General features: G+C 35.6%; 1 protein-coding gene across 1 annotated transcript in view; it reads right to left on the reverse strand.

Moving 5' to 3' along the window:
* Enthd1 (ENTH domain containing 1) overlaps nt 1–20,454 on the reverse strand; it is a 116,707-nt gene that overhangs the window by 54,359 nt on the left and 41,894 nt on the right. The window contains 1 exon segment of the mRNA XM_047551786.1: nt 15,340–15,449. Coding sequence (XP_047407742.1) covers nt 15,340–15,449 — 110 coding nt within the window.

Below are 20,454 nucleotides of genomic sequence, written 5' to 3' on the forward strand. Positions count from 1 at the left end.
AAATAAACATCATTACCCTATGTAAATGTAAAAAAAAAAAAAAAAAAAATTCAATAGAAAGCATCACCAACAGACTAGACCACTTGGAAGACAGAACCTCAGGCAATGAAGGCAAAATATAAATCGTGAAAATAGAGTTGACCACAGAGAGATGTCAAGAAATCATGAACAGAACTTCCAAGAATTATGGGATAACATGAAAGACCAAATTTAAGATTTATTGGGATAGATGAAGGTACGGAAATACAAACCAAGCAATGCACAATCTTTTCAGTGAAATAATATCAGAAAATTTCTCAAAGCTAAAGAATGAATGGAAACTCAAATACATTCAGGACCCCAAATGTACAAAATTATAACAGACCCACATCAAGGCACATTATAATGAAAATGCCTAGTATACAGAATAAGGATAAAATATTAAAGGCTGAGAGAGAAAAATATTAGATTACCTAGGGGGAAACCAATTTGGATCTCAGCTGATTTTTCAACACAGACCCTCAAAGCTAAGAAGTTCTGGAATAACATATACCAAGCTCTGAAAGAAAATGGATGCCAACCAAGAATCCTAAATTCAACAAAAGCTTCAGATTTGAAGATGAAATAAAAACTTCTCATGATAAACAAAAATTAAAAGAATTCACAACCAGAAAGCCTGCACTTCAGAATATTCTCAACAAAATATTCCATGAAGATGTAATGAAAAAAAAAAAGTGAAAATCAGTGAAGGGAGGAACTACACTAAAGGAATAGTCAATCAAAGGAGAAACTAATTCAAATTAAAAACTAGCAATAAACCAAATGACCAGGAACACAAATCATATCTCAATAACCTTGAACATTAATGGCCTAAACTCATCAATCAAAAGACATAGACTGGGAGTCACAGCAGCTTGGGCGGCGGGAGCAGTGGCAGTGCCCAGGCAGTGCCGCTTCAGAAGGCTCCACATGCCTGCAGCACCCACACTCGCCCCGCCAGGATGCCCAAGAGGAAAGTCAGCTCGGCCGAAGGCGGGGCTAGTGAGGAGCCCAAGCAGAGGTCAGCCAGCCTGTGGGCTAAGTCTGCTCCTGCCAAGGCGACGCCAAGCCCAGGAAGGCGGCGGGCAAGTAGAATTGTTTCCTAAGCAAGACCACTCCTGGATCATTGCTGTCAGAATTGTGTGTACTCAGTATCATCTTTGGTCGTGGAAGTCTTTGTTTTCCTAATATTTTAAATGTGCAGTGAAAGACTCAAAGTTTGAATATACAGTGTGTGACAAAGTTTTGAATTAGTGGGACCTAAAAAACAACAGCATTCAAAGATACTGGTTCTTGATATTCTCTTAAGAAAACTTTGCCTCCAAATTCAAAGCTGGAAAGTCACTGGAATAACTGAAAAAGAATCACAGTATAAGGCTTTTTAGATTTCCAGTATGTGTGTTAATAATTGTGTACAAAAGGCCAAATGATCTCTCTGATGTAAATGAATGATGATACATAAGGGGGGAAGCGGAAGGCAAGAATGGAGGAAAGATGGATGTATAGAGGAAAAAGAGAGGTGGGGTGGGGGGAAGGAAAAATAACAGAATGAGACAAATATCATTTTCTATGTACATGTGTGATTACACAAATGGTGTGACTACTTCGTGTACAACCAGAGAAACAACCAGAGGTACAAATTCATTGTACCCTATTTGTGTATAATGAATCAAAATAAATAAATTAAAAAAAAAAGAATTGTGTTCAAAGTAAAATGTCTGTGTACTGATTCTCAATACAGGCAATAAAATCTCAAACATGAAAAAAAAAGACATAGACTGGCAGATTGGATCAAAAAATAAGATCCATCAATATGCTATCTCCACAAGACTCACCTCATAGGCAAAGACATCCACCGACTGAAGGTGAAAGGATGGGGAAAAAAAAAAAATCACTCACATGGCTATAGTAAACAAGCAGGGGTTTCTATCCTCTAAAATAGACCAAGTTATGTAAGCTATATAATGGTTATTATACTATTGTAATGTTACCTTAATGCATTTTTAGCATCTGTAGGGTTGTTTTGATAGCTCCCTTTCCACTGGTATTTTTCTTATTTCTTGATTAGACTTGTTAAATTTTTATCAACTTTTAGCTGTTTTGTTTCTTTTATAGTTCACATATTTTTGCTCCTACTCTTATTTCTTCCTTCCTACTACCTAATTTGGAAATAATTTGATTGTTAATCTAGCTTCTTTCTAATACAAATACTTTAAGTTATAAGTGTTCATTCGAGTACTGTTTTGTCCAGAGATTCTAATATTCTAAGCTTTATATCACTTAGTTCAAAGCACTTTTTATTTACTTGTGCTTTCTTCTTTGATCTGTGAGATATTACAAGTGTGCTGTTTAATTTGAAGTAGTTGAGACAATGGGGGTTGGGTCCTATATATCTTAAGGTGATTGATTTCTAATGTAATAAATCATGCAGGAAAAAATCTGCATGATTTCAAATTTTTAAAATTTCTCAAAGCTTATTTTATGACAGAATACAGTCTATCCCTATTAATTTTCTACTTGTCATTTTTGTGTATAGTTCTCTATAAAAAACAAATAGGTCAAGGTGGTTGATAACATTTAAGCCTTCTATATCATTAGTCCTTCCAGCGAAGTGAGGGGCCTTAAAATCTCCAAATATGATTGTTGATTTGTCTTTCTAGTTTTATTAATTTTTACTTCACATATTTTGAAATTTTGTTATTAGGTACGTACATATTTAGATGTTATATTTTCTTGAAGAAGTTACTCTATTATGGTCATGAAATGTTCCCCTATATCTCTGAAAATACTTTTTCTTGAAATTTATATTAATAGCTCTACTTCTGATTTCCCATGCTTATTTCCCCCTTCTTTTGCTTTTAACCTATTAGGGTACTGATATTTAAAGTATGACAAATGTATAGAGCATATAGTTATTGTTTGCTTTTTATACATGTTGAACATTTATACCTTTTAATTACAATATCTAGATCATTTATATTTAATTATTGATACTGTTGAAAAAAAAATAACACCCAACATGGAGGTCAGTGGGGAAAAGAAAAAGAACTATGGACACCATACAGCACTCACCAGAAGGGTTCCATGGAGAGCAACTTCCATAAAGTGCTCTATAGGAATACCTACCATGACACCTCTTAGAGATTCACAATATATATCTCACATTAAAGCTTAAAGAGGTCATACTACCAAGACCGACTCATTTCATCCAGCACCTGTCAGCTGCCTTGAGTGCTGTGGTCCACAGAATGCTCCAAAGGAGAATGGCTCAAGCAGCCCTGAGCTGATCTCAGGTGGCTACATCCCATCTCTGGGCCTCCGTTTTTCATCTATAGAATGGTGGAGCCAAATCCAAGTAGCCTAAAGTTCCTCAGAGTTTAAAAAATTTGGAGATTCAGCTTCCACATATTTTCTTTCCCTGGAGCTCTGCTCTGTCCCATTATGGTCAAGAGCTGCTTCAAGCCAAACTCAGAAGTTGGAACAAACCAAAGGTTCAAACCTCACACTGTCCATGAATTGTCTCCAGAATCCTGGCTTCTCCATCCTATTTTCAGTTTTGATTTATCTCAGCCAAACAGACAACAGTGATGATTGCTGTAATTCCATGCAAAAGATGGGGGGAAACCAATAAAAACCACTCCCCCAAAAAAGATATTTGGTGAAATTTGGCTTCTCATCCTCCTGTTCACTTTATTCCCTCTATTCCACTATGTGTAATTTTTAAATTTTTAATTTTATTATTTATCTTTACCTGTTCTTCAATACAAGCAAATGGAAAATGCAGGAATGAAACTAAAAATAAATGGAAATTTATTATGTGTTAGAAGCCATGATCCAAATTAAAGGGGAAAAGATGGTTTATTCAAAAACTGACATTGAGAAAACTGATTATCATTTGTAAAAATAAAAATTTTTAAATGGTTATCTAATGTTCTCCACTGATCAAGGTAAACTTTTGATAGATAAGATTTAAATATTTTTAAATTAAAGCATAAAAAAGTAGGGGTTGTTTCTTTAACAATGCTTAAAATTGGTACAATTATAGCCAGTAGTAGAATTCACTGATATATCCATATGTGCACATAACAATTTGATCAATTTCATTTCCCAATACCTCCCTTTTCCCTTCCTTCTCCCTTCCCCTTGATCTCCCTTCTATTTTCATGAGATCCCTTGTTTCATTTTTTCCGTTTTTCTCTCTGCTTCCACAAATGACAGAAAAAATACAACCCTTGACTTTCTGAGTCTGGCTTATTTCATCTGACATGATGTTCTCTAGTTCTATCCAATTTCCTGCAAATGACACAATTTTGCTGTTCTTTATGACTGAATCCATCCATTGTGTGTGCATGTATCACACCTTCTTTATTCCTTCATCTGTTGATGGACACCTAAGCTCGTTCTATAACTTGGCTACTGTGAGATGCATTGCTATAAACACGGGTATGCCTTTAATGCTATGAGCTAAATACCAAGGAATGGTATAGCTGGTTCACATGGTGGTTCCATCCCTAGTCTTAAGGGGAACCTTCATACTGATCTCCATAGTGATTGCAATGATTTACAGTCTCACCAACAGTGTATAAGTGTTGCTTTTCCCTCATATCCTCGGCAGCATTATTATTTGTATTGTTGATGAACATCACCCTAACTGGAATGAAATAAAATCTGAGTAGTTTTGATTTGTATTTCTCTGATTTCTAAAGATGTTGAACTTTTTTCATATATTTTTGGTCACTGTGTTTCTTCTTTTGAGAAATGTCTGTTTAGTTCATTTGCCATTTATTAACTAGGTTGTATTTTTTTAAGTTCTTCATATATTCTGGATATTAATCCTCCTGTCAGAAGAATAGTTGGCAAAGATTTTCTCTCATTCTATAGGTGCTTTCTTCATGTTCTTTGTTTTCTTTGCTGTGCAGAAGTTTTTTAATTTGATGCCATCCCATTTATTAATGCTTGTTTTATTTCCTGAGCTTTAGGGATTTAATTGAGGAAGTTGTTCCCATATTCATTTGTTAGAGTGTTGACCCTGTATGTTCTTCCAGCAGTTGCAAAGTTTCTAATCTCCTAGGTCTTTGATCCACTTTGAGTTTACTTTTGTGTAGGGTAAGAAAGAGGGATCCAGTTTCATCCTTCTACATACAGATATCCAGCTTTCCTATCACCCTTGTTAAAAAGGTATCTCTCCAACATTGTTATTGGCAACTTTGTCAAGGATCAGGTGACTGCGTGTGGGTCTGTCTCTGCATTTTCTATTCCATTGGTCTACGTGTCTGTCTTTATGGCAGTGCCATGCTGGTTTTGATGCAAACACTCTGTAGTATAATTTGAAATTGGGTATTATGATGCCTCTGGCATTGCTCTTATTGCTCAGAATTACTTTACCTGTTATGGATCTTTTATTATTACATAATAATTTTAGGACTGTTTTTTTCTAATTCTGTGAAGAATGTCACTAGTATTTTTTTGAGGAATGAATTCAATCTGTAGATTTTTTTTGGTAATATGGCCATTTTAACAACATTAATTCTACCAATGCAAGAACATGGGAGGTCTTTCCATCTTCTAATACCTTCTTCAATTTCTTTCTTCAGAATTCTATCATTTTCAGTGAGGGCTATTTCTTAAAAAAGTAAACATACTTTTACCTTATGTCCAGCAATTTTTACTCCTTGTTATTTACGCAATGTGTTGAAAAACAGATCCACACCAAAAGAGCAGATTTTTCTGTTTACAGCAGTTTTGTATATGATTGCCAAAACTTGGAAGCAACCTTCAGTAGGTAAAGGAATGAACTGTAGTACATTCAGACAACAGAATATTATTCAATATTAAAAAGAAATGCACCTCTAGTCCATAAAAAGACAGGGAGGAAACTTAAATATTAGTTACTCAGTGAAAGAAGCCCATCTAAAAGGCAACATATTATATGACTCCAACAACATGATATTCTGGGAAAGGTGAAACTATGGAAATAACAAGAGGATCTGTGGTTTCTAAGGGTTGAAGAAAAGAAGGGATCTTAGGTAATGAATGAAGGATTTTTAGGACCATGGAACTACTCTGTACAATACCATAATGGTGGATACACATCATTGTACTTTAGTTCAAACCCATAAAACATACAATATCAAGAGTGAACCCTAGGGCTGAGGTTGTGGCTCAGTGGTAAAGTACTTACCTGGCATGCATGAGGCACTGGGTTTGCTTCTCAGTACCACATATAAATAAATGAATAAAATAAAGGTCCATCAACAACAACAAAAAATTTAACAACATAAAAAAAAAAAGAGAGAGAGAGAGAGAACCCTAATGTAAACTATAGACTTGAAGTGATGATGCTGTGGCACTGTTGGTGCAGACTGCAATAAACGTGCTATGCTGGTAGAGGATGTTTAGAGTGATGGAGGCTGTACATGTGGGAGGATGCGTATAAGGAGAAAACCGTACTTTCTGCTCAATTTTGCTGTGAACCTAAAATGACTCTAAAATATAGTCTGTAAAAAAAAAAAAGTCAAGGTGACTTTTTACAAAGTCTTAGGGTAAGAAAAGTCTTTATAAGAATACTTAAAATATAGATGTCATAAAGGAAAGACAGATCAATTGGACTACACAAAAAATTAAAGCATTTTCTATAGACAAAAAAGCCATAAAAATCAAATAAAAACTGAAAATTAATAGATGTATAAAGAACTAGACAATGGATTGATTCTTCAGTAGACTAACAGCTCTGAAATTAATAAGAAAGAGCCTGGAGATGTAGTTCAATGGTTAAGTAAGCATTTTGTCAGGGTGAGGCCCTGGGTTCAATCTCCAGCACCAAGAAAAAAAAAAAGGGTAAAAAAAGATGAGAAACCAAATAGAAAAATAGGCAAAGAATATGAACAGAGTTAAAAATAAAAAGAAACATAAGTTCCCAATAAACACATAAAAAGTTATTCAACCTTATATATAATAATAAAACAAAAATATTCTACCTCTCATACTGACAAAGATGAAAATATCTGTCAAGACTCAGTATTTGCAAATATAGCAAGAGTCACTCTGACACAGTGTTAATAGATACAAATTATGGGTGCAACTGTGGGATAGGTGATTTGGCAGTACCTTTCTAAACAAAAATAAGTACTGATAAACTTTTAGCAGTTCTACTCCAAGGAAAGCATCTTAAAAATATGTGTAGAAGGTTTTTATGGCAACATTGCTTTTAATGGGCAAAACATGAAAAATCCATAAATGACTACCAACAGGGAATGACTAAATAAATTAAGATTTATACATGAAGAGTACAACATGGTTAAATGTACAAATATTGAAATATTCTCATGATGTGTACTTTAGTTAAAGAAGCCTGTTTTGGAATACAATGACTAGTTATATTTATTATGTAGAAAAATATCCAAGATATACTGCTTACTTCTCAGCAGGTTGCAGAGCAATATATATTGAATGATTCCATTTAGGTAAAAGAACAATGTGTTGACAAATTTCTGCAAGAAATTCATAAAAAAACAGCAAGCAATTGTCGCTTCTGAGGAGAGGAACTCAAAGGAGTATAGAGGAAGAGGGAGAAACTTGCTCTTCACTCTTCACTATTTTGTGTTGTTTGGTTTTTTGTGATAAGTATTTGATAATTTAGAAAAAGTAATAAAAGCGCAAACATGAAAGAACTTTTAAACATAAAGCAATGATGCAGCAGAGACAGGAATAATGAATTAACATAATTAGAATCAGTATAATTTCCATTTCTCTAACAACTTAGATGAGTTCAAATTTTTACAAATAACAGAAATAAATGCAAGAATAAAAACGTATACTCTTTAGCAAAATAATAAGCAGAAACAGTAGGAAATAATAATTTATCATCTATCACAATCAATTTGGTAACTCACAACTAGAGTGAAGGATTTGGTCAGCTTTAATTTTGTGTGAACCACTTCACAGCATCCCTATATGTTGCTATGGAAACAACTGGGACCAAAAAAAAAAAAAAAAAATCACAACCTCATTGTTCAATCTCCTTGAACAGGAAAAGAAGGTTTCTTAAGGCAGTGAAAAAATACAAATAGCCTTATTAACAAATTTAATAACAAAAATTCTGGACATTATGCACAGAGAAAAGAGACCCCTGTCATAAATGTACTTTACCTAGTTTTGAAAGTATCATTTAAGCAAGTACCTTCTGCTTTTGAAAGCTGTTAAGAATTTTATTTACTGCTTTTAAGATAATTTTTCTTTCATTTGTAGAAAGAGAATAAAGAAGTTTCTATTTAAATTTTTAAAGGTATTTTTAAGCAACTCTCATTCTGCCTAGACAATTGACAATTTCATTTCTTCCTTGTTCTGCATCAGGAACATGAGAATGTTAATGTAGACGCAGTAGCTCTCCTGCAGTACATCGGCAACAACAATTAACTTTACTGTTCAACTTGCAACGTTTTGTCTTCTACTACAGGAGCAGACTACTGAAGAAGACGTACTGGATTGCACCACATATTCCAACAGTAAGAGAAGATGCTTATACAATCAGTAGGAAGATGCAATATTGTAATGTCATACTTTGAAAAAGGAAAACCTAGCTTTTAAACTTCTTATGAGATAAGGGCACCATTTTTTTCTCACTGATATAAGAGGTAGAATGATGTAAATCAGTGACCCTGGTTTCCTCTACAAAAATAAAAAAAAATAACAATCAGGACTTCAAGACTAATACAAAAAAGAGTTGGCATTTTATGTCTTTGTCTTCAAAACACACAGGATTATTCAAGTCTATCTTTTACCTAAAAGTCATTGACAACAAATAGACTGATTTCAAATTTACAAGTCATTTTGATTTAATGTCTTATCTTTTAAAGTAAACTATGTATTTTTAATCTGTGAGGTATTATGTAATTAAGCAACAGTGATATTTCAATTTTATGTAACTTTCTGAACTGCTACAAAAGCAACTGAATCCAATACCTAAGTGGGTTGGGGAAAGGGGTTGTAAACAGAAGGTCAGGAGAGAATTCCAGCCTCCCTCATAGAAATCACGGCAGGAAATATTAAACAAAGCACTGAGCAGGAGGCCAAAGAAGCATCTTTCAACAGGAAAAGAAGTTAACATATATGTAATTAACATCTGCTAGTCATTTATTTCTTCATTAATAAAAATTTGTGAACTGAAGATTCAGTAATGAATACAACTAAGAAAGTTTCTTCTCTCTAGGATCTTTCCTTCTAGTAGGAAAAAGATACAGTAAACAAAAACAGGGGCTGGGGTTATAGCTCAGTGGTAGAGCGCTTGCCTAGCATGTGTGAGGCACTGGGTTCAATTCTCAGCACCACATATAAATAAAGGTCCATTGACAATTTAAAAAATATTAAAAAAAAACAAACAAGTGAATTAGAATTCCAGTCATAAGTAGAAAATATTCACAATTGTTTTAGTCAGCTTTTTCACAGTTGTGAACAAAAAGACCTGACAAGAACAATTAGAGGAGGAAAAGTTTATTTAGGGGCTCAGTTTCAGAGGTCTTAATCCATAGAAGGCTGACTCCATTGCTTCAGGCTGGAGGGGAGGCAGAAGTCATGGCAGAAGAGTGTGACAGAGGAAAGCAGCCAGGAACATGATGATCAACAAGCAGAGAGTTCTGCTCAACAAGGACAAAATGCAAAACCCATAGGAAGCCCCTATGGACCCACCTACTCCAGTCACGCCCCTTGCTGCCTACAGTCACCCCTGAGTTAAACCCTATTGGGATTAATTCACTGATTAAGTTAAACTGCTTGGAATGCAATCATTGCTTGGAATGCAATCATTTCACCTCCAAACTTTCTTATATTATCTCACACATGAGCTTCTGGGGGCCACCTAATCTAAACCATTATAACACTCAAGATAGTTCTATAGGTTCATTCTTTGGAGATACCTTCCTTCTCCAAATACAGAGCAACTGAAGAGAAAATACAAACGTGAAAGTTAAAAAGTCTGACATGCTTGAAATTAAGACTAACATCTTCATGGGTGAAAGCATGAACAGAAATACACTGTGATTAAAGCTGTGGACCTCTGGGGCTCTGGGTCCAGAAAAAGGCAGAGAAGACCAGGAACTCAACTTTGGAGGGGTACATAGAGTATAAAAGTATCCATCGAAGACACAAATGCTGAATACAGGCTCACTGCCTGAAATTATGCTCAGGCATTGGGATTCCCTATTTATGAAGGAGGCTAAAATAACCTCTCATCAATCAAAGCCTGTGGTTATAGCTTCTAAAATTTACTACACTAGCTTAGGCAAGAGAACACGAACTTCTCCAGCAAGTGAATCAAGGCATCCCATGGTTTAGGGATCAGATCTACAATCTAATACCAGTCAAAGAAACAAGGCTCACACTGCCAGCCTAAGTCAAGTGTGGTAAGGTTGTCCCCATGGTAAGGAAGGCAAATGAAAAACAGCAGAGAGAGGTAAGGGGTCATACACACACAGATTTTAAAAGCTAGAGTCACTGAAGATGAGCTTATAATCCAATAGTCTAAAATAGAGAGCTGAATTCACTCCTGAAAAAATGAAAATAAGCAATCTTAAAAACTATTAAATATGCTTAGAGTTCTCAAAAAGATCATGAAAAGGACTTAAAGGAATAAGAAAACAGGAAACAAACAAACAAAAAAGAAGTTGAGCCAGGTGCATGCTTGTAATCCCAGCTGCTCAGGAGGCTGAGGCAGGAGGATCTCTACTTCAAAGCCAGCCTCAGCAAAATTGAGGCACTGCAGAACTCAGTGAGACCCTGTCTCTAAATAAAACAGGGTTGGGGATGTGGCTCAACGGTCAAGTGTCCCTGAATTCAATCCCCCGTACCCACTCCCCCAAAAAGTACATATGAATGAAACCAAGTCGATATAAACAAGAAGCACTAAGAGAGCCTGGAAATGAAAAATGCACTTACTGAAATTAAAAACTCACTAGACAAAAAATTCTAGAGTAGACACCAATAAAAGGAGTATAAGTTGAACTAGAAGATAGTCTAAAGTGCAGTATGGAGATAGGAGGGAAAAATATTTTAAAAGGCAGTTGAAAATCATGAAAAAGGACAGATTAAATGACTTGATATATAGCTAATAGAAATTAAGCAGAAAAAAATTTCAAAGAAAGAAAAATAACATAGTATTTGAAGAGCTACGTATCAGAAGATGCACATGGTACACACACGTGCAAACAGAAGTAGGTGTAAGCCTGAGAAGGTCAGAGAATACTGAAAAAGGAGTAGAACCAGTGCTGGTACTGCTGGCTCCCTCAGGATCAACCCCGATGCATTATAAGGAGAGGACACCGAAATGAGAAGAAAACCAAGAGGACCCCAGCCAGACAGAGGGCTCTTCTGAACTGGTACATCTGTGTGTGAGTTGGGGAGTTGGTATCTGCCTCACCCAGGGCACAAAGTGGCTTGTGCAGAGGCAGGATGAATGAAGGAAGAAGCTGCAGGAATTGTCCCCACCCATCCTCTGCCTTGGCGCCTGCCTCCACACCCACTGTGACTCAGAAGCTGAACTCAGAACTACCTCTGGCCAGCGCAGAAGCCCTGGGCAGGGAGGAGATGAGCAAAGTTGTGGGGAGGATGATTCTTACCCCTTCCTTTTCTGCTCCCCAGGCAGTCAGGCAGTTTACAGTTTAGGAAGTGTTTCCTAAGGCCTCTGCTTCTAGGGGTACTAAGATAAAGACTTATCCTGAGGCCTTGAACCTGAAGTGGGGCATGATTCGCTCTGTTCCTTTTAGGGGAGAAAGGAAAGAAGTGCTCCCCACCCTAAGTCCATTTTCCCTATCTCCCATTTAAAGCTGATGCTGACTAGAGTCTAGCCTTTAGCAATCCTAGGTACAGCAGCCAATAGCTCCAGGGGACAACCAGTTCATTGAGGAGTATAACTATTTCAAAAGAAAAATAAAAACTGACTCACAGATTCCACTGGAAAACACAAAAATAGAAAAGATGAACCAAGAACTTAAAATAACTTTAATAAACATACTGAAATAAATAAGGATATAATAAATATGAAATAGGAAAAAGAAATGAAGACTGAAATATTAACTGTAAAGACAGAATAGTTAAAATAGAGAATGCAGATGGAATAAATAATGGAATGGATACAGCATAAAAAAATGATTAGACTGGAGGATCAAGATGGAGAAACTCATTGAAAAAAACAGAAAACAATCAGGGAGCAGAAGCTTTTTTAAAAAACAAAGTTAAGAGATATGAAGACAGAGAATTACTAAAATATCCAGATACCAGGAATCCAAGAAAGAGAAAAATAAACAGTAGGAAATATTTAAAGAAAATCAGAAAGCAATCTCAGAATCAAAGAGCTGACAGAATATTTTGCACTGAAAACCTCCATGAATGACAAAGAAGAAAGAAAACTTACACTTAAGCATATTTGACAGTCACAGGCAAAATAATAATAATAGTAATAATAATAATAATAATAATAATAATAAAATAAATTACAGAAATTAGGGAGAATGTGCCCGTGGATTAGGCAGAGTTCTTAGATAAAACACCTAAAGCATGATCCATAAAAGAAAAAATTGGTATGTTGATCTTCATTCAATATTTAAATTTTTTCTCTATGAAAGATATTGTTAAAATTGGCTAAGGAACTGGGCAGACACTTCACAGAAGATATATAAGCAAACAATAAATATATGAAAAAGTGCTCATCATCTCTAGCAATTAGAGAAATGCAAATCAAAACTACCCTAAGATTTCATCTCACTCCAATTAGAATGGCGATTATCAAGAACACAAGCAATAATAACTATTGGCGTGGATGTGGGGGGCACACTCATACATTGCTGGTGGAGTTGCAAATTGGTGCAGCCACTCTAGAAAGCAGTATGGAGATTCCTTAAAAAACTTAGAATGAAGCCACCATTTGACCCAACTATCCCACTCCTCGGTTTATACCCAAAGGACTTAAAATCAGCATACTACAGTGACACAGACACATCCATGTTTATTTATAGCTGCTCAATGCACAATAGCTAAATTGTGGAACCAACCTAGATGCCCTTCAATTGATAAGTGGATAAAGAAACTGTGGTCGATATACACAATGGAATACTACTCAGCCATAAAGAAAGAGAAAATTATGGCATTTGCAGGTAAATGGATGGAGTTGGAGAATATCATGCTAAGTGAAATAAGCCAATCCCAAAAAACAAAAGGCTGAATGTTTTCTCTGTTAAGTGGATGATGATACATATTGGGAGGGGTGGGGAGAGAAGAATGGAGGAACTGTGGATTGTGTAGAGGGAAATGGGGCAGGAGGGGGTGGGGGAAGAAAAGATAGAGGATTGAGACAGACATTATTACCCTTTGTTCATATATGATTACATGAATGGTGTGAATCTACATCGTGTACAACCATAGAAATGAAAAGTTGTTCCCCATTTGTGTACAATGAATCAAAATGCAGTCTGTAAAAATAAAAAATAAATAATTTTTTTAAAAAAAGAAAGATATTGTTAGAAAAGATAAGCCGGGTTCAGTGGTGTACACCTATAATCCCCTATGCAGGAGGCAGGAGGATCACAAGTTCAAGGTCATCGTGGGCAACTTAGTGAAACCCTGTCTCAAAATTTTAAAAAAGAAAAAGGCTGGACTGCAGTTCAGTGGTAGAGTGCTTGCCCAGCATGTGTGAGGTCATGGGTTCAATCCCCAGCACTGCAAAAGAAAAGATAAGTCACAGACAGGAAGAAAAAACATGCAGATCACATATCTAACAAAGGACTTGTATCCAGAATATCTGAAAAGTTCATAAAACTCAATGGTAAAAAATGATTCAATTGGAAAATGGGCAAAAGACTTGAACATGTATTTTGCCAAAGAGAATTTATAATGATCCAAATAAGCACATAAAAAGGATGATCATCATCACTGGTCATTTTAGAAACGCAAATTAAAACCACCCTGAGCTATCACTACAAACCTGTTAGTCACAAACAAAATAAAAATAGTGGTAATATCAAAAGTGGTATGGATGCAGAAACTGGATCTCTCATACATTGCTGGTGGGAATATAAAATGGTATAGCCACTCTGGAAAAGTTTGACAGTTTCTTACAAAACTTAGTACATGCTTACCATACAATACAACAGCCACATTCTTGGACATCTAGCCTACAGATATTAAAACTCCACAACAAAATCTTTACATAAATATTCATAGCAGCTTTATTCATAAGTAGTCAAAGCCCAGAAATGCCTAAATAATCTTTACTTGGTGAATGGTTGAACAAATTCTGGTACATCTTTATAATGTGATGTAACTCAGCAATAAAAAGGAATGAAGTACTGATATGAGCAACGACCTTAATGGACCTCAAGAGCATTACATTGAGTGAAAAATTCAATCTCAAAATGTTATTTACTGTCTGATTGCATTTATATAACATTCTAGAAACAACAAAATATATACAGGTAGAGGAAAGATTAGTTGCTGCCAGAGGATGAGGTTGGGGTCGGGAGTGGTTAGCATCAGGGACTACCATGGGGCTGGAATAGTTCTGTATTCTGAGTGTGGTGCTAGTTACACAACTGTGTGGGATAAAGCTGCACAGAACCAAATGAAAAAACAAAGGTTAAAAAAACTGAATACTGAATTTAAAAACAAACTAAACATTGAATAAGGTCTGTAGTCTAGTTGACATTAGCATGCCAATGTCTCTTTCCTGACTTTGACATTTACTACAGCTACGTGCAATGTCGACACTGGGGAAGCTGGATAGCGGATACACAGGACTCTGTACCATTTTTGCAACTTCCTGTGAGTCTACAATAATTTCATAATAAAAAGATTTTAAATGAGTAGGAAAAGATGAACTACTCAGTAAATTAAACATTGCCTATCCACAGAGCACAAATAAAATAAGACCTCTATGATATAATTCATAGTAAAGTTCCACAGGAATAAGGACCTCAATCAACACTTGGGGGAAAACACAAGAGTTTTTGATTACAACAGGAGAAGGAAGAAATTCTTAAGACTTTTTTTGAAAGCATAAAAGGAAATTTTGGTAATTTGACCTTATTCATATTTAAAACCTTGTATAACAAGAAATACCAAAGCAAAGTAAAAAGACAAGTACATGACCCTGGGAAGACAGGGAAACGGGTACCCTACCAAGAGGAACGCAGCCCTGCAGATGTCCTGGTTTCAGCCAGGGGCCAGGGTCAGACTTCCAACCCACAGAACTGCAGCATAACAAATGTGTGCTGATGTAGGCACAGGCTTTTTGGTAATTTGTTACAATAGCAAAAGGAATCGACAGCAGTGACTTACCTCTGTCGATTTCCAAGCATTTATCTTGAGTGGTAGAATTTCCTGGGACAACACAGTGTCACCAGGCGACTGCATGTCTTGGTGCTGCTCTTGTTTCAATCCTGCTTTTTCTGTCAACAACATAAAGCTAATATTTTACTTCAGCAAAAAATAATAATGTTTTTATAGTAGTTCATAATTTTTAATTGCTTCTAAAGATTCATTCTGCCGAAATACACATCTGTCAACATGAACTTATGAGTATTAATCACTTCTTCAAAATTAGATACTTCAGAATGATTTTTAAAAACCATTTAAATTCTAGCCCTTTCCCATATCAACTACTGACAGTAAAAGAAGTTCACAAGCACCAATTCTATGTCAGAATATTACTGTATACAATAAGAAGTAGAAGAAAGCTATCTTCACACTAGTATGAACACAGTTAGGGGTTCATAAAGGCTTCCCAAGTGGGCACAGACCCTTTTAAGGCAATCACCTTCCAAATCCAAAATGTCTGCATATATTCTTTTCAAATACTTATCTGCCTGAGAATGCAACTGCATAGAGGCTGCAGGCTAGGTCTTCTCCCCTTCACGTTCATAATCAATTAACCCCCACTTTACAAAAAACAGACATATCCCCCCATTCATTTTATTACGGTGCAAAGCATAAGAACCTCTAAGATGCCAAACAATAGTAGGGGGGAAAACCTGCTTTAGGGAGGCCTCCTTTAATCAAGGCCCCCCATAACCCAGTGTCCTATCTCACATATATTTTTTAAATGGCAAAGCATGGCACAAGTAACAGGGTATTTTGGTCCACAAAGGAATGTTCGGTATTCAGATACATAGTATTAAAGCATAGGGCATCAGGACAGGTGACAAGTTTCACTTAAAGTCCTTGTGATTTTCATCTCCCAACTACTGTGAAACAGTGCATCATCCCTAAGGAAGAGATCACTGAGAGCAAAGCAATGAAAGCCCAGGACAGGCTCCTATGTCATCAACACAGGGACCTTGCAACAAAGCTCCAAGCCTGAGTTCTCCACCTTAGTTAGAATCACAACTCAGGAGGGTGAAGGTAATCAGAACAATGTCTGTTTTTACATTGATTTAAATAAACAGGCATTTTCCTGGGAAAATGAAACTTTAAGTCCAACTTGGCTAATTGTTTTAGACAATTAGAGTTGGCTTTGTCAACTAAGTTATATAGTAGTTATTTTCCAAAAATTAAATGAAACAAATCCGCAGTTCTGAAGAATTGATAAAAATATATTTAAGCCACATGCTATAATAAAATCACTTTATCAAAAATTATTGTATTGACAGGTATATTGCAATTAATGTTTTTAATTTTTCCCACTGTTTGTGAGTATATTAGGTTAAATTAAAGCATAATAGGCTTAACTAATAGTTATTTTGTAAATTTTAGTAACTTTTTTTGGGTTTATTCCCAGAAATTGAGAAATTACTCCTAATGACTATTTTAACAAATCTTTTTCTATGGAAGGTGTTTCAATTTTCTGCTTTCAATAACCCTGAAGAAAGACTTAGTTGAAATAATAGTCAACAAGAGATGAAGATGTTTTTATAATATATAATTTTTGACATATTACTCAGAAGGAATTCATAGAACTCACAGTGCTATAATAAAGCACCTTCTAGTCCCGCCTATAATTCATACAAACAAATTTTTATAGCATTTACATCTATAAAAATGTAAAACAGAATTTATGATGAACGCTGCTTATATCTAGCAATAAGGAATATTCATAGGTAGGTAAAGGAATAATCCCATGTATCTCATTAAAGTATGTATTTCCAATAAAAGTAATGCTTTATAATACTTATATGTATGTTTGATAAATATTTACAATGCATTCATGTGGTTTTGACAGATTGTGGTTGTGTACTAACAATAATTATAGTAAGAAATCAATCTAGAAGGAATATTTTATCACTTAAAACCTTTGCTCACAGAAAATTTTGAAAAATAATTTCAATTTATGTACATATTTGATGTGAAAAGACTTTGAGCACAAAAACACCTTATATAAGGATAAGATTCTGAGAGGGATGTGGAATAAAACTGTGACTTCAAGGAGGAAAGAGACTGATGTGAAATTCCCAGCAGTTATAGGGCTCCTGTGCTGTTTTCAAATGAATGATTATAGGTACCAATTCCAATGGTATTTAGATTCCCTTAGATATATTTGAAAGACTAAGTTTATTTTTCTTTTCTTCTGTCTTTAATGCCAATATTTATAACATGCCAGAACTATATCCTTTGAAGCTATTCCTTCCTATAAAATTCTACATGTCAACCTAAAACTGTATGAGGAGGTACATAATTTTTAAAAATAATTTTAGGAATTATACAAGAAAAATACTTCAAAAAGTAATGGTATGAGACATGGTCTTTGCCCTCAAAAAAAATTTATAGCCTGACTGGGGAGATTAGACTAGCATACAGACTTATAGGAAGTAACTAGAGAACAATTATATAATGAACTTTGTTAAATTAACTAACTGTAGGAAGAACCTCAAACAGGAAGTAAATTTGAACAAGGTTTTGCAGGCTGGCTAGGATTCCAACCATTGTAAAGGAAGAGAAAAAATTATTCCAAGCAGAAGGAACTAGGTGGGCAAAAGGAACAAGTTTTGCATATATCAGAGATACTGAGGAAATAACAAGAGCTTTTCATTTATAGTTGTAGTTTTTCACTTTGCTGCAACCTCACATGAAAATGAATAATTAAAATAGACTTATTTGGGGCTTGGGGATTTTATAATTAACACTGGCAAACAGTGGTGACTTGGGGCTTAACTCACGTATCTCATTTCACTGGATTTAATCAGGACCCATATTATTTTCCTTTAGCATTCAGAACCAAAATTATCTGTGAAATGATATGGACTCAGCTTTAGACATTATGGAAGTAGATTTAATAAAATTTTCAAATAGCCAATTTTAAAGAAAACTGTGAGAGAAACTGAAGAATTGCAAGAATTGTGAAAGAAAAAAATATCTTGCATATTTGAAGATGCGTTTTGGCCTAAAGAACTAAAATGTAAGAAGGAAGGCAGTTAAGTCTACAGAAAGTCATTCTTTGTATTTATTTATTTTTTGCTATCAGCATAACACTGGAAGTAAGTGAGGTGTACTCAGTAAGGTTAGGTAATGATAAAATGTGTCTGGATTTTCAGAAGCAAATGAAAGGGGAGGACACACATTTAGTTTCTAGGCAGAAATAAAGTCCCTCTGGTACCAAACCAAGGAAGATGAGTATGTGAATGAGAAACCTCAGAGGAAAAAGGAAAGAGGCTGCAGGAAATGGTTCCGCGGAGTCGTTCGAAGATGAGTGCCTAGATACCGAGGTTGTGAGCACAGCGTAGAAACTATCTAGAGAGAAGCTGTAGACCCCAGTGAGCCTGCACCATGCAGATAACACCTCAAAGTTGAACTGGCGAACCCTGTGACAGATCTCAGATGAGATATTAAACTGACAGACTGTCAGACATGTGCAATATAATAGTGTTTTGGAACTGAAATGCTCCACAAACTGAACCCATTTCCAAACTGTTACCTTTGTTATTTAACATCTGATTAGTATTGTTGCTGTGGATTGATGCTGTCCTTTCAGGTATTATTTAAGTAAATTAAGTCATTTACTTAAAATTAGTTTTTTACAATAGACAATATATTTCATCATGGAAAATATTCATCTGGCTGATGGAGATCTGATAAGATATAAATGTAAAGTTTCCCAGTGATTAAGTTTATATCTAACTTTTGCAGAATCAGAAGTTTAGAGCCTTGACTCCAATTTCATTGTCTCATAGCATAATTATACTTAAGCATATTCAGGTAACTGGTATTTGTCCTATTTTTTTTAACTTTTATTTTGTCATAATTTGAAAATACAGAAAAGTTGCAAGAAGAGAAAAACAAAATCCTATATATGCATCATCCAGATCACCAATTGTTAATATTATACCCCCTTGCTTTATTCTTTATTCTCTTTTTCACTATGAACACATATTATTATTGTCCTGGATTTTAAATCTAGAGGAAAAGCCACTGTTACAAGTTGGGTTCCCCAGGAAACAGACTCTTAAGACTCAAATTTCTATGTGGCGGGTTCATTAGGAAGTGCTCTTAAAAACAACATTCATGAAGACTGAGAGTGGCAGGACTGGGCTGTGATGTGGTTACAAGAGAGGGCTCAACCAATCCTTCTGGAAGTGGTGAGACTAGAGGGCTCAACCAATCCTTCTGGAAGTGGTGAGATTAGAATATCTCTTCACAGTTGTCCTGCCTGGAAGCAAGGGGGCTGGACCATATCCATAAGGCATTGGATGTAGGTTTCCTCATAGAGGGGGAAAGACCTGGGGTGAAGAGGCTCTCTTTGGCTGTCAGGAATTCCTAAAGAAGAACCCAGCCACCAACCTTCCCCACAGCTGAGGGAATGAGTGCCTTGACCTCAGTAGATGAAACTGCAACATAGAATGTCCACCACCAGGGGCCAGGGGTGTAGCTCAGCAGTAGAGCACTTACCTAGCATATGTGAGGTTTGATTCCCAGAACCAGAAGGGAAAAAAAAAAAGAAAAGAAAAAAAATTATGACAACAATTTTACATAGAAACAGATATAACTAAAAGTAATTCTAAAAGAAAAAGTAATGGATGATCAAGAAATAAGATCTAGAGCATCCCTTCTCCCCCAAAGTGACACTGTTATCCACAGTCTGGAAAAAGGGGAACTGAACAGACAATGCTTTTCCTCTTTAGACTAAGAAGAGGTGGACACAGCTAGAGGGAAAACAAAAAGTGTAATGCTATCTCCTATTCCTCCTGTTGTAGGAAAGTGGATAAAATAAAAAAATAGCCCACAAAATGCAACTTGGTGGAGAAACTGGTCTCAGAGACATGACAGGAAGAGCTAAAAACCCACTAAATGTATCTAAGCAAATTATAGCCAAAATGTATTGTGCTGCAGCTTTTTTAGTCCATTTACTTCTCACGGCAACCCTACTATTGGGACTATATTATTCTCAATTTACAGAAGATGAAATTGCAGTATGGGGGTTTAAGTAACATGTACAAAATCACACAACTGGTTGTGATCCAAATC

The sequence above is a fragment of the Sciurus carolinensis genome, chromosome 4, assembly GCF_902686445.1.
Source record: "Sciurus carolinensis chromosome 4, mSciCar1.2, whole genome shotgun sequence".
Lineage (NCBI taxonomy): Eukaryota > Metazoa > Chordata > Mammalia > Rodentia > Sciuridae > Sciurus > Sciurus carolinensis.